A 14,556-nucleotide genomic window follows, 5' to 3' on the forward strand; every position below is an offset into this window, starting at 1 on the left:
TCAGACAACCCCTTCTTAAAGGGGTATTTTCAAGGTGCCTCTTAAGTAACTCACACCTCTTCAGTTCTTACTTCATGGTTGCTGGGAAGTGGATTATGACTACACAGTGAGGGAGGGGATAATGATTGCACAGGACTAATAAAAGCAGCTTGGCAATGGCAGGAGCTGAGCTGGATGAGAAGTGAGGTGAGTGAGCAGATAACTGGTGTATAAAATTTAATGGACTGCATAGAGGTGACTGGGATCTCATGAGTTGACTCCTTTCCTGGAATATACTGTGTTTAGTCTGGGTGGTGGCCAAGCTCCTTGGAAACCAGCCGTATGCTATGTAAGATTAGATCTCACAGCAGGGGAATGAAAGTAGATGGAAAAAAACTGACAATTAAAAACTTGCTTATTTTCATTCTAACTATACCAATTTTCTAACATGACCATACGCCTTTAAATAATGTATTCCGCATTGTAAAATAAAAACGCCGATGCCGTTCCAGCAATGTCTGTGTTGGGTCCCTTAGGAATACACAGTACACGTGATATTGGATGCAGTGCTCACTTGACATAACATTGTCACGCTCTTGGAAACGTGCCGATATCGCTAGAACGGTATCGGGAGGTGAGTTTCTGCTATTCATATTTTACACTGGCAATATAATATTTAAGGAGGTCTTGTTCAAGTAGTAGACAACCACTTTAAAGGGAACCTGTCTCGTGAAAAATACTCTATTAACCTATAGATATCGAGTTATTCTGCAGGTTAATAGCATCCTGAACCTGACCGGCACCCGTACTTTGAGCCCCGTTGCCGGGTGGAAATTAACTTCATTCCTTCTGGAAGCATTCAGTCTCCGGGGCGGCACCGACACTGGTTCAGTCACTGCTCTGTCTATAGAGACTGGTTGCTGTGACCACACCCCCAGTATTGACTGACAGCCAGCCCTAATGATGAGCTGCTGTCAGTCAGTGCCGGGGGCGTGGTTACAGCCACTGCTCTCCATACACAGAGTGGTGACTGAGCCGGCGCTGTCCCTGTGACTGGAAGCCAAACGCTGCCGGGGGGAATTAAGTTCATTTTCTCCTGACAGTGGGGCTCAAAGTGTGGGTGCTGGGCAGGTTCAGAACACTATTAACCGCAGATTAACAGCTTCTTTTCACTTGACAGGTTCCCTTTAACATTTATATAGCTATTTAAACTAACTTGTTATGTTTTAAAGGACCCAACTCTCCAAACCAAATCCCCATTGTCCTTCTGGAGGACACATCAAACGTATTCAATGAAGTTGAGATAAATTCTGGCAAGCACATGCAGAAACGGAGGAAACTTGCAGACAGTAGGGAGAAAACAATGGTAATTTTGGATTTCTTTCTTTGTCATTTATTTCCATATGAAAAAAAAATGCATGAAAGCTCAGCTGAGTAATTATTACATGAGCAGCATAGTTTCCTATAGCAGCAACAAATTATATCTAGTAAATGATAAATGAGTGTTATTTTTTTTTCTTGATATCAAAGCATGAACTGTTATTGGAATGTTGTGGCCTTTTTTAAGGATATTGAAGGGCATATCATACAAAGTACATTTATTATCCATACAATCAGTAAGAAATGTGTGACCATGTCTAAGAGGTTCTGAGTTTGAAGGGCGCTGTGCTCACCGATGTACCCTGGTGCTCTATACAATGTCAATATGGCTGGCTGAAACAATATGGCTGAGCGCTCTGCCCATCAGTGCTATAGGAATTGAATGAAGCATCAGGGCGTGTGTTTGACCACTCACCGTGGTCTTGCAGTGCGGAGAAACTGGTGGCTCAGGACCCCCTGTTCTCGTGATCCTTTAAGGTTCCATTTGCAGGTCCCCAAGCAATCACACATTACTTCCCCTGTTAGTAGGTGATAAAAGTCCTTTGTGGAAATTTAAAGAGTTTTTTTGCTATTATTAAATTCCTGCTGCTTCCCTGAGTATTCAGTTTTTTTTTTATTTTTTATGGTTCCAGATATATGGGCCTTTTTATTTATCACATTTTTATGGTCGGTATGAGGGGGCGTGGCCCACACGGTAATAAGGATGAGCAGTCTAAAAACACGCCCATAGAGAACCTGCTAAAAATTAGCACTATATAAAAGATCCATATCTCCGGGACCACATGGTAGATTTGAAAATAATTGAATACTCTGAAGCAGCGGGATTTTAACCCCTTCCTGAAATGACGTACAATTACGTCATATGTCAGGTCCGTGACTTTGATGCGGGCCTGCAAGCTGAGCCCGCAACTTTCCTGGCAAATGATTGCTGAATTATTCAGTCATTATCTGCCTTTAACAGCCGCCGGGGGTGTGGTAAAGACCTCTGTGCTTATCATGACGGTTCTTTTGTGAAAGCCACCGTTTAGCTGGCATTTGCAGGAGACCGTGATTTTTGCTATACATAGCAGTGCTGCAGTACTGCTGTGTATAGTACAAGCAATCGGCTGATCACACGTTAAAGTCCCCTAAGGGGGCTAACAAATACAGTAAAAAGAGGAAAAAAATATAAAAGTTCAAATCACCCCCCTTTTGCCCCATTAAAAATAAAGCGCTTAAAAAAATATATACATATTTGTTATCACTGCGTTCGTAAAAGTCCGATCTATCAAAATATAAAATCTATTAATCCAATCGATAAACGGCGCAATGAGAAAAATGAAATCAAAACGCCGGAATTATGGGGTTTTTGTTGCCGCAATATTGCAATAAAAATCAGTAAGAGGTGATCAAAATATCGTAAGTACTAGTGTTGAGCGAGTATGTTCTGTTAACCCTTTCGCCGAGTATGCTCGGGCCGAGCTCCGAGTATTTATAGCTGCTCGGTGATATGGTTAAATCGCTCCCGTGTGCATGATTTGCGACTGTTTGACAGTTTTATTACATGTGAGGAATGTCTATTTCTTACACATTCCTCACATGTAATAAAGCTGTCAAACAGTTGCAAATCATGCACACGGGAGCGATTCAACCTTCTCACCGAGCAGCTGTAAATACTCAGAGCTCGGCCCGAGCATACTCGGAACAGAACATACTCGCTCAACACTAGTAAGTACCCCAAAATAGTATCCGAAAAAACATCAGCTCAGGTCACCAAAAATAAGCCCTCACAAGACCCCATATCCCGAAAATTGAAAACATTATGAGTCTTGGAAAATGGTGACTTTTTTTTTATACAAATTTGTGAATTTATTTTCACTTAAATAAAAAATAAAAAAATGTTTGGTATCTGCATAATCATACTGACCTGGAAAATTATATTGCTAGGTCAGTTTTACCATATAGTGAATATGGTAAATAAAGAACCCAAAAATTAATTGTGAAATTGCACTTTTTTTGCAATTTCAACGCTCTTAGAATTTTTTTGCTATTTTCCAGTACATCACTTGATGAAATGAATGGGGTTATTCAAAAGTACAATTCATCTTCCAAAAAACAAGCTCCTCATACAGCTATGAGGAAGGAAAAATAAAAAAGTTATGGCTCTCAGAACAAGGGGAGGAAAATGGCCATGGCGTGAAGGGGGTTAATACCAGCAAAAATTGTTCACGTTTGACCTGGTGACAGGTCCTCTATATGCTGCATTACATAATTTGTGAAGTATTTACAGGGCTATGTTGATGATTAATTATTGCTATGTTCTTTAGAGCTCAGATGATGAAGACCTCTCCGGAAAAGGTCGAAGTCGTCATGTGATTGTTAATAAAAATGACCTTGCTAACCCTAATGAAGTTCTAGAAAGCTTTAAAATGGCAAGAGAGTGCTGGGATCTTTTGCATTCCTCAGAAGCTCTCGATAAAGGTACAAGCGAATACTGACAGTTTGAGTGTTCTGTATATTCCTAAGGCCACATTCACACTTTTAGTATTTGGTCAGTATTTTACATCAGTATTTGTAAGCCAAAACCAGGAGAGGAACAGTCAGAGGAAAAGTATAATAGAAACACATCACCACTTTATTTATTACCCACTGCTGGTTTTGGCTTACAAATACTGATATTAAACACTGGCCCTGAATTTAATATACAGTGCCCTCTTCTCCACAATCTGAGTTGGAAATGTTTAGACCATACACCATCCTTCTTTTGAATGTCTTTTAATGTCATTACATTATTGACTTATCAATAAGGTAGATATATCAAGAAGCACAAAGCTCATCAGCATGTTTATTATATGGCATCATCAATGTATGTGGCATTGTACAATTAGAAACACAGATAATATGATTAGAAATGCGCTCAGCTTGCAAGTTCAAGTGTAGTACACAAGCTACCACAGTGTAAACTAGAACTATTATATGAGAAAGCCATGTCTCTCTACAAGTATATTCTCCAGGAACCATGGTGACTGTGGTTGAAAGGAGTCTGTCAGCACAAAATGACGGTTCAAAGTCAGTGCACCCTTGGTGTGGCCGAACAGTTCAGTGCTCCTTCCCACCTACTTGTTTTCCATTAATTTCCATTCTTCTCTGATTCCTGTAAAGTTGTCAGTCAGGGAAGAGGGGGCAGAGGTAGATGGAAAACCAATTAGATGGGAAGGTCCACTGAACCGTTTGGTCACACCAAGGTTGTGAACTACTTAGTTTTAACAGTCATATTGTTCTGATAGACTCCGTTCAACAAGCAAAACAGCAAGTTACTTCACATCTGTCCCACTGCATAGTTAGAATTATTGCAATGCCAATCCTGCTGCCACCAGTGCACAGAAGTCTCTATGGCTGCCAAGAGATGGGGAGGCACATGCACCTTCTGAACCACTGGTTGGGGAACACTGTATTAATAAATTATTAAAACAGGAGGGAAAACCTAATCGGAAATGTAATGCACTTTTCAAAACTATTATTTATCAACACTATATGTACACGATATGAAGACCAGCAGCAGAAGGCTAGGCGGACATAGCTTTGGAGGAAATTCATCAAATTTTAAAACTGAGTTGCTTGAGAGAACATTTTACAGTTTTTTGTTTTTAATATTCATTGCAAATCCCATCTGCTCTCCATTTTATGTATGCTTAGAGTTCTCCCGAATTTGTTTACCATGGAAGACTGACACTTGGTTGTGGCTAAGGATATTCCTCACAGATATGGTCATTTATCAGGTAAGTGCTTTCTTGTCTGTGTGATACATCTGTAAGCAGTAAAGAACATTCATTATTTGAGGTCTAAGCTTTGTATGCCTTAATGTATGAAGTGCTTCTAGTGCCTCTGTTGGATGGAAAGTGACACTCCTGGAAGGACAGGCTTTGATGGTGATTTGGTATATGTTTTAGAGACTTTATGGCTAGCTCAACAGAGGCATTGGCTTAGCTGTAAATGTGCTTGGTTTCACCTAAAAGGATGTGTAGGTTAAGACGCTACGCCAGGCCCAAAATTGCAGTGGTATTTTGGTGCAGATTTGTGCCACAACGGAAGCCAAGTATTAGATGGTGTAGTCAGGAGTGTCTAAAGATGTGCTTATTTATCATCCAGAATTAGCAACTGTGATAAATGTATTGCATTCTAACTCCTTAACAACTGTCGCTGTACATGTATGGAGTGGGCTCAGTAGCTGTGACGGCTCTGTGCAGCGCGGGTATGGTACATAGCCAACACCCTCCAGTAACTGATAAACCAGTTTCTCTTAAATGCGGCTGTCAAGCATGACCGTGGCTGTTAAAAGCTTTCTACATGGTGGCCGTCACTTCTTGCGGCCACCAGCACCCCCCCCTATAACGTGATTTCCGGGTGCCGATCAGCTGCCATGGCAGCTAGGATCCTTCTGAAGTCCTATGTGCTTGCTATATGAGATCTACCATAAAACACAGTCTGTGGCTGGGCTTTATAGGAGATCATCAGTTTTCAGTACACTGCAGTACTATAGTATTGCAGTGTATTGTATGCGCAAACCAAGGATCGGAAGTTCAAGTCCCCTACGAAGACTAATTAAATATACCGTAAAGCAGGGATGTCAAACTCAAATACACAATGGGCCAAAATTAAAAACTTGAACACAGTCGCGGGCAATCATTGATATTTATTTAAAAAAGTCTACAATTCAGTACCTTTTTCCTTATGAAATATAACAAACCTTTTCATATGGAAACTAAATGAAAGGGGTTGTCTGACCAATAAAGTACATTTTAATTAATAGATCTTAGAATAATAATAAGTTCCACAATTGGATGCGTTAGAAAAAATTGTTCTTGTCCCAAGATAATCTTATAAATGTTCCCCTGTGTAATGGATGTGTCTGACCATGCAGGAACATGGTCAGCGATACCACAAGGTGAGAGGAAAAAAAGGAATGGGCTAGAGGGGAGGGATAGGATCAGTTGGTAAGGGGTAGGAAAGCATAGTGGTAACAGGTATGGATGTTTGTAAGAAACTGCTAAGAGGGGCAGTAGAGGAGAGGATAAGGTTATGTAGCCAGAGCTTATTAACTCCTGGTCAAATGACTGATGTAAGGGTTAAGAGGTTGGAGTGGTGGGACTAGAGACCTAGAGATGAAAGTCAGAAAAAGACGGGTACAAATGTATAATAAAATAAAAAGTTACAAGATTAGTGGAAACCTATGCAGTGCATAGGTACTGATATGAGGTGTATTAGAGGGTGAGGGGATGTGTATGGGTAATGGGAGATTAGACCAGTAATGAGGAAAAATGCTGATACATGGGTATAAGTGAAAGGACAGGCAGAACATAGTGTAGGCAGAATGGTGAAAATGGGATGTAGTCAATGAACAGGCTTAACTCCTAGGGATAGTCGGAGTAAGACCAGTGGTGTGGCATAGTGATTGTGGAATAGTATGCAAAAGGGAGATGGGTATAACAGCAGGTACTCAAAATGGAGGTTTAACTATAAAAAGAGCCGGAAAGTAGTCAGTCGATTCGGCACTGAGCAGGCTGTGGGAAGGGGAGGGTGAAGCCATGTGCTTATAATATATGTGTGTGTGGGGGGGGGCAAGGGCATTGGAACCCGGAAGTGCTCATGGTGCCGCATCATCAAGGGAGTGACAGGAGGTGTTGGAGGCGTGTACGGGGTAAGAGGCAGGTGCTCCGCGTCATTAGTGTGGGCTTGGTAGAAGCTGCAGCGATGGTGTCAATGGCAAATTGTGATAGAGTAGGAGAACGTGGGGTATGGATTTGTAGTCTGTCTACCAGCGGGCCAGCGTTAGTAGACTTTGGGTATTTTCTCGCCCACCAAATATAATTACACTGCGAGACGGATTTGGCCCGTGGGTCTGAGTTTGAGATGTATGCCCTAAGAGGACTAATTAACAAACATCAAAGAGTTATTTTTAAAATGTACAAAAAAAACCCATTAAAGTTTAAATCTACCCACCTTTTCCCAAAATTGAATTCCCCTCAGAAATACCATAAAAAGCAATCGAGACGCTGCAAGTACCCCACAATGGTGTCAATAAAAACGTCAGCTCTACCTGCAACAAAAGAGACGCCCTATTATAGATCCATCGATGGAAAATAAAGATGCTACAGGTCTCAGAGAACGGCAACACAACCCAATTTTTTTTTTTTTTTTTTTTTACAAAGTTCCAAAATTTAACAGATGTACTAAAACGGTCTAATCTTTAGACAGTGTAAACAGACTATATAGAAATATAAACCTTAGAAGTTTGGTACTGCCATAGTCTATTTACACTGTCTAAAAATTAGACTGTTTCAGTACATCTGTCAGTGTATCCGCTTAACCTGGACTCATAATTTGGGTTTACTTGTAATCCATTTAGTTCCAGCTTACATATTAGCGTTTTCCAACTCTCTCATTTTTATTTTTTTTTTAATAAAGTTATAACTCTTGTATTGTTTAAGGGATTGATTTTTGCGAAACATTTGAAAATATTCAATTTCTAGTTCATCATGGCACATTGCGCATTTTTGTGTTGTTTTTTATTTTTTTCCCCAAATCGAGTGCATTTTTTATACATATTATTTGGGTTTTGAGAACGTTTAGGATGTTTCTTCAATATACTTTTCTTTCTAAAGGGACAACACAAGAAAGCAATTAACAGTCTTCATCTCATGGCAGCCCTGCAAGGGCCTCATTCACCAACACAACAAATGCTGAATCAAGGAAACTTAGAACAGCAGAGGTCTCTCATCCAACTTGCAGCCTGCCACTTTGCCCTAGGGGAATATAAGGTTGGAAATTAGAAAAATGAATCAATTTATTTCTCTTCATCAGCGCTTTACATACATTATCATCTCTGTCCCCATTGGGGCTCACAATCTACATTTCCTATCAGTATGTCTTTGGAGTGTGGGAGGAAACCGGAGAACCCGGGGGAAACCCACATAAATACGGAGAGAACATAGACTCCTTGCAGATGTTGTCCTTGGTGAGATTTGCGGACAATTAGAGGCCCCTATACACATTAGATAGCTGTCTGCCAAACAATTGTTTGACTGCTATTTCCCCGGACTCTCCCATACACAGGAACACTTTGCTCCTGCTGAATGTTTATTTTTCTGGCAGAAAATTATCTGCGCAAAAGGATCGTACGCTAGTGTGAACAAAGCCTTATTTAAGTTCTCGCACACATTTCCTGGAGTAGTAGTTAGGTTTTTCCTTATATTTGCATAAATATTTGGCAAAAATTGACATTCTTGTATTTATTTTCCAGTATAAGTGAATAATACAGAAAAGTAATATTTTGTTTTCTCGTCCTTCAGCTAACATGTGAGAAGGTCCTTGATCTAATGAGTTTTATTGTGCCCCCACCACAAGAAGTATCCAAGACAAAGGATGAGCAGTCCAAAGTTAAGCCTAAATTTAGGAAAGGTATTTATACATGGTTAACCATAAATGATCCTATTGTAATATTTTAGGATCCGTTATACTGTTTAACCCCTTTTATCCCCAAGGGTGGTTTGCACGTTAATGACCAGGCCAATTTTTTCAATTCTGACCACTGTCACTTTATGAGGTAATTACTCTGGAACGCTTCAATGGATCCCTCTGATTCTGAGATTATTTTTTCTTGACATATTGTACTTCATGATTGTGGTAAAATTTCTTCGATATCACTTATATGTGGAAAAAAAAAAGGAAAATTTTGAAAATTTCGCAATTTTCAAACTTTGAATTTTCATGCCCTTAAATCAGAGAGATATGTCACACAAAATACTTAATAAATAACTTTTCCCACATGTCTATGTTACATCAGCACAATTTTAGAACCAACATTTTTTTTTGTTAGGAAGTTATAAAGGTTAAAAGTTGACCAGCGATTTCTCATTTTTCCAACAAAATTTACAAAACCATTTTTTTAGGGACCACATCACATTTGAAGTGACTTTGAGGGGCCTTTATGACAGAAAATACCCAAAAGTGACACCATTCTAAGAACTGCACCCCTCAAGGTGTTCAAAACCACATTCAAGAACTTTATTAACCCTTCAGGTGCTTCACAGGAATTTTTGGAATGTGGAAGAAAAAAATGAACATTTAACTTTTTTCACAAAAATGTTACTTTAGACCCCAATTTTTTTATTTTTGCAAGGGTAACAGGAAAAAATGGGCCCCAATATTTGTTGCGCAATTTCTCCTGAGCACGCCAATACCCCATATGTGGGAGAAAACCACTGTTTGGGTGCACGGTAGGGTTCGGAAGGGAAGGAGCACCATTTGACTTTTTGATTGTAAAATTTGCTTGAATAATTAGCGGATGTGCCCCTGATGTGCCTAACCAGTGGAAACCCCCCACAAGTGACACCATTTTGGAAACTAGACCCCTCAGGGAACTTATCTAGATGTGTGTTGAGCACCTTGAACCCCCAGGTGCTTCACAGAAGTTTATAACATTGAGCCGTAAAAATAAAATTTTTAAGTTTTTCCCACAAAAATGTTTTTCAGCCCCCAATTTTGCATTTTCATAAGGGTAACAGGAGAAATTGCACCATACCATTTGTTGTTCAATTTCTTCTGAGTAAGCCGATACCCCATATGTGGGAGAAAACCACTGTTTGGGCGCACGGCAGGGTTCAGAAGGGAAGGAGCACTGTGTGACTTTTTGAACGCAAAATTGCCTGGAATTGAGAGCGGACGCCATGTCGCGTTTGGAGAGCCCCTGATGCAACTAAACAGTGGAAACTCCTCACAAGTGACCTCATTTTGGAAACTAGACCCCTCAAGGATTTTATCAAGGAGTATAGTGAACATTTTGAACCCAGAGGTACGACACAGAAATTGATAACATTAGGTCATCATTTTGAATAAGTTGTCATTAGTCTTGAGCGCAAGGGCTCTCTACTTGAGTTTGCATCGGGTACCCAGGTATGCACCATGTATCGCGGGTGTTCAAGTGACATGCTCGAGTCCCTGCCCGCATGTTTCACAGTTGTTAGACACCCAAAAAAAACATGCGGGGATCGCTCGTGCATGGCAGTCAATCCCCGCGAGGTATTTTTGGCCGCAAAGCATGTGCGGCAGAGACTCAAGCATGTCACTTGAGCACCCGTGATACTCAGTGCATACCCAAGCACCCGATGCAAACTCAAGTAGCGAGCACTTGCGCTCAACACCATATCGTCATCATTTTTTTTTTCTTTACTTTTGAAAAAAATCCCAACCCTAACCCTAGCACAACCCTAACTCTAGAGTTTATTTTTTTACGCCTTTCCTCGTGCGGTATAAGTGATTAGACAACTTTATTCTTCGGGTCGTTGTGACTACAGTGATGCCAGATGTATATCGGGTTTTTATGATTGACAGCCGTCACGCTCTAAAAGACGCTTTTTTTTTTTCTTGCAAAGACTAGTTTTTGCATCGCCATATTTTGAGAGCTATAATTTTTCCATATTTTGGCCGACAGTCATGTGACGGCTTGTTTTTTCCGGGACAAGTTGACGTTTTTATTGGTACCATTTTTAGGCAAGTGATATTTTTTCAAATATTTTTTTTTTATTAAATTTTCAAGTAGAATGAAAAAAAAAAAAAAATATATATATATATTGATTTCATACAAACAGTACATATATAGTGAAATAGAGGTACACAAGTAAACAAGGTGAATACCGTCGTAAACCTGAAATTATTCGGTTGGTGATATGATTCATAGCTTTAGATACGTAAGCTATATCTTATAGGTGCATTTTATAGACTGGTAACTTGGTTGATTCGTTCATAACATAAGTTTCCAAGATATACAAAGATAACTATTTACATATTTGGAAGTACACAGAAATGTTTCAGGAAAATAAGGGGGAAGGGAAAATCGGATGGTGATATTATTTGATCGCTTTCTATTCCGATTTTTGGGAGGCAGAATAAGCAAAAAACAACAATTCAGGAATTTTTTTTTTTTTTTTATGCCGTTCAGCGTGTGGAAAAATTTAAAAGGTAGCTTTATTCTTCGGGTCAGTACGTTTACAGCGGTACCACATTTATATCGTTTTTCTATGTTTTGGTGCTTTTACACAATAAAAGCTATTTTATATAAAAAATTATTTTTTTGCATCGCTTTATTCTGAGGGCTACAACTTTTTTTATTTTTCGGATGATGGAGCTGTATGGCGGCTTGTTTTTTGCGGGACAAGATGACGTTTTGAGCGGTACCATCACGTTTTGTTCCATTTTTTTGTTTGGCGGTATGATGATAAAGCATTGTTTTTTTGCTTCGTTTTTTATTTTTTTACTGTGTTCACTAAAGGGGTTAACTAGTGGGACAGTTTTATAGGTCAGGTCGTTCCGGACGTGGCGATACCAAATGTGTGTACTTCTATTGTTTTTGTTTTTTTGTTTTTCAGAATAATAGTTAATTCATGGGTACAATATATTTTTATTTTTTGGGGATTATTTTTTCATTTGTTTTTAAATATTTTTACAATTCTTTTTTTTTTTTTTCCACTTTCTAATTCTTTTTTTAACTTTTACACATTGTTCCACTATGAGATGTTCGTTTTTTTCACCATATTGCCTGTATAGCATAGAAATGCTGCAGCAGCATTTAAATGCTATGCAGGCTGCAGCAGTGTGCACACAAGTTAGGTAGATTGAGCACTGTTTACCTAACTTCTTGCTGTCTAATGACCTGGATGTCGTGATGACGACATCGGGTCACCATGACCAGCACCGGGAGCCCGCACAGACAGCGCGGGACGCCGGTGAGGAGGTAAATACAGTGAAGGAAATAATTATTTGATCCCTGGCTGTTTTTGTAAGTTTGCCAACTGACCAAGACATGAACAGTCTATAATTTTAAGGGTAGGTTAATTTTAACATTGAGAGCTAGAATAGTCAAGAAAATCACATTTTATAAATTAGATAAATTTATTTGCATTTTGCAGTGAGAAATAAGTATTTGATCCCTCTGGCAAACAACACTTAATACTTGGTGGCAAAACCCTTGTTGGCAAGCACAGCAGTCAGACGTTTTTCGTAGTTGATGATGAGGGTTGCGCACATGTCAGGAGGAATTTTGGTCCACTCCTCTTTGCAGATCATCTTTAAATCATTCAGATTTTGAGGCTGTCGCTTGGCAACTCGGCGCTTCAACTCCCTCCACAAGTTTTCTATGGGATTAAGGGCTGGAGACTGGCTAGGCCACTCCATGATCTTAATGTGCTTCTTTTTGAGCCACTCCTTTGTTGCCTTGGCTGTATGCCTTGACCCAGCCACAACCCATTTTTAATGTTCTGGCGGAGGGAAGGAGGTTGTCACTCAGGATTTTATGGTACATGGCTCCATCCATTCTCCCATTGATGCGGTGAAGTAGTCCTGTGCCCTTAGCAGAGAAACACCCCCAAATCATAATGTTTCCAATGCCATGCTTGACAGAGGGGACTGTGTTCTTTGGGTCATAGGCAGCATTTCTCTTCCTCCAAACATGGCAAGTTGAATTAATACCAAAGAGCTCAATTTTTGTCTCATCTGACCACAGCACCTTCTCCCAATAACTCACAGAATCATCCAGGTGTTCATTGGCAAACTTCAGACGGGCCTGCACATGTGCCTTCTTGACCAGGGGGACCTTGCGGGCACTGCAGGATTTTAAACCTTTGAGGCGTAATGTGTTACCAATGGTTTTCTTGGTGACTCTGGTCCCAGCTGCCTTGAGATCATTAACAAGTTCCCCTGTGTAGTTTTAGGCTGATCTCCCATTTTCCTAATGATCAAGTATACCCCACGAGGTGAGATTTTGCATGGTGCCCCAGATCGATGTCGATTGACAGTCATTTTGTATTTCTTCCATTTTCTTACTATTGCACCAAAGTTGTCTCCTTCTCACCCAGCGTCTTACTTATGGTTTTGTAGCCCACTCCAGCTTTGTGCAGGTCTATGATCTTGTCCCTGACATCCTTAGAAAGCTCTTTGGTCTTGCCCATGTTGTAGAGATTAGAGTCTGACAGATTAATTGAGTCTGTGGACAGGAGTCTTTTATACAGGTGACTATGTAAGACAGCTGTCTTTAATGCAGGTAACGAGTTGATTAGGAGCGTCTAACTGATCTGTAGAAGCCAGAACTCATAATGGTTTGTAGGGGATCAAATACTTATTTCTCACTGCAAAATGCAAAAAAATGTATCTAATTTATACAATGTGATTTTCTTGATTTTTTTTTTTTTTTTTTTTTTTTTTTTTTTTTTTGGATATGCTTTCTCTCAATGTTAAAATTAACCTACCCTTAAAATTATAGACTGTTCATGTCTTTGTCAGCAGGCAAACTTACAAAGACAGCAAACGATCAAATAATTATTTCTTTCACTGTATCCTCGCTTACCTGCCCTTGTCACTGGAATGCTGCGATCGACTTCGATCACAGCATTTCGGGTGTTAATGTGCCGGGAGCAGTGCGGGACCGCTCCTGGCACATAGTACCGGGTGTCAGCTGTGACAATCAGCTGACACCTGGCGCAGATCACACCGCTTGCGTGCGGGTGCGATCACATTCTGCGTAATAGTATATCCCTGGCCCAATAGGCCCAGGGCACAGGGACAGACTATTACTGACCATGTCAGAAAGGGGTTAAATAAAACTATTATTCTGAGCAGTGATGACTTAGCTTTTCTGTTTTGCCGCAATTTTGATTTGTACTTTAACCCCTTTTGATGACATACACAGGGAAATGATAGTACCGTATTTTTCGGACTATAAGACGCACCGGACCATAAGACGCACCCCAAATTTTGGGGTGGAAAATAGGAAAAAAAATAATTTTTATAAGATGGGGTCCGTCTTATAGTCTGATTAGGTATCTTACCTGGGGGGTGGTGGAACAGGATCACTGGTCCCTCCGTTCCCTGCTTCAGGAACCCGGCGGCAGCAGAAGAGGTGAGATGCCGGTGTCTGGTTGGGGCCTGTGGACTGGCCTGGCCTGGGGCCTGTGGACTGGACCTGTGAGCGGCGTCCGGCGGTGAAGCAGAGGAGCCGGGGTCTGTGCCGGGCTGTGAGCGGCGTCCGGCGGTGAGACCGAGGAGCCGGGGCCTCTGCCGGGCTGTGAGTGGTTTCCGGCGATGCGGCAGAGCAGCGTGTGCGGTTTCCGGGGCCTGAGGCTGTGATCTACAGGAAAATGGCTGCCGGAGCTCCGGGTCGGCGCATGC

The 14,556-nt window shown here is 40.6% G+C and overlaps 1 protein-coding gene across 4 annotated transcripts in view; it reads left to right on the forward strand.

Moving 5' to 3' along the window:
* INTS10 (integrator complex subunit 10) overlaps positions 1 to 14,556 on the forward strand; it is a 52,564-nt gene that overhangs the window by 10,553 nt on the left and 27,455 nt on the right. For 2 of the 4 annotated variants that reach the window (XM_073636983.1, XM_073636985.1), the window contains exons 9-13: positions 1,212 to 1,345; positions 3,666 to 3,819; positions 5,035 to 5,117; positions 8,001 to 8,156; positions 8,688 to 8,796. In XM_073636983.1, coding sequence (XP_073493084.1) covers positions 1,212 to 1,345; positions 3,666 to 3,819; positions 5,035 to 5,117; positions 8,001 to 8,156; positions 8,688 to 8,796 — 636 coding nt within the window. The remainder of the gene's footprint in view (positions 1 to 1,211; positions 1,346 to 3,665; positions 3,820 to 5,034; positions 5,118 to 8,000; positions 8,157 to 8,687; positions 8,797 to 14,556) is intronic. The other 2 variants (XM_073636984.1, XM_073636987.1) reach the window with 2 other exon arrangements.

The sequence above is a fragment of the Phyllobates terribilis genome, unplaced genomic scaffold (genome assembly GCF_046119375.1).
Source record: "Phyllobates terribilis strain yellow unplaced genomic scaffold, ASM4611937v1 Scaffold_1__5_contigs__length_1240528914, whole genome shotgun sequence".
NCBI classification, from domain to species: Eukaryota; Metazoa; Chordata; class Amphibia; order Anura; family Dendrobatidae; genus Phyllobates; species Phyllobates terribilis.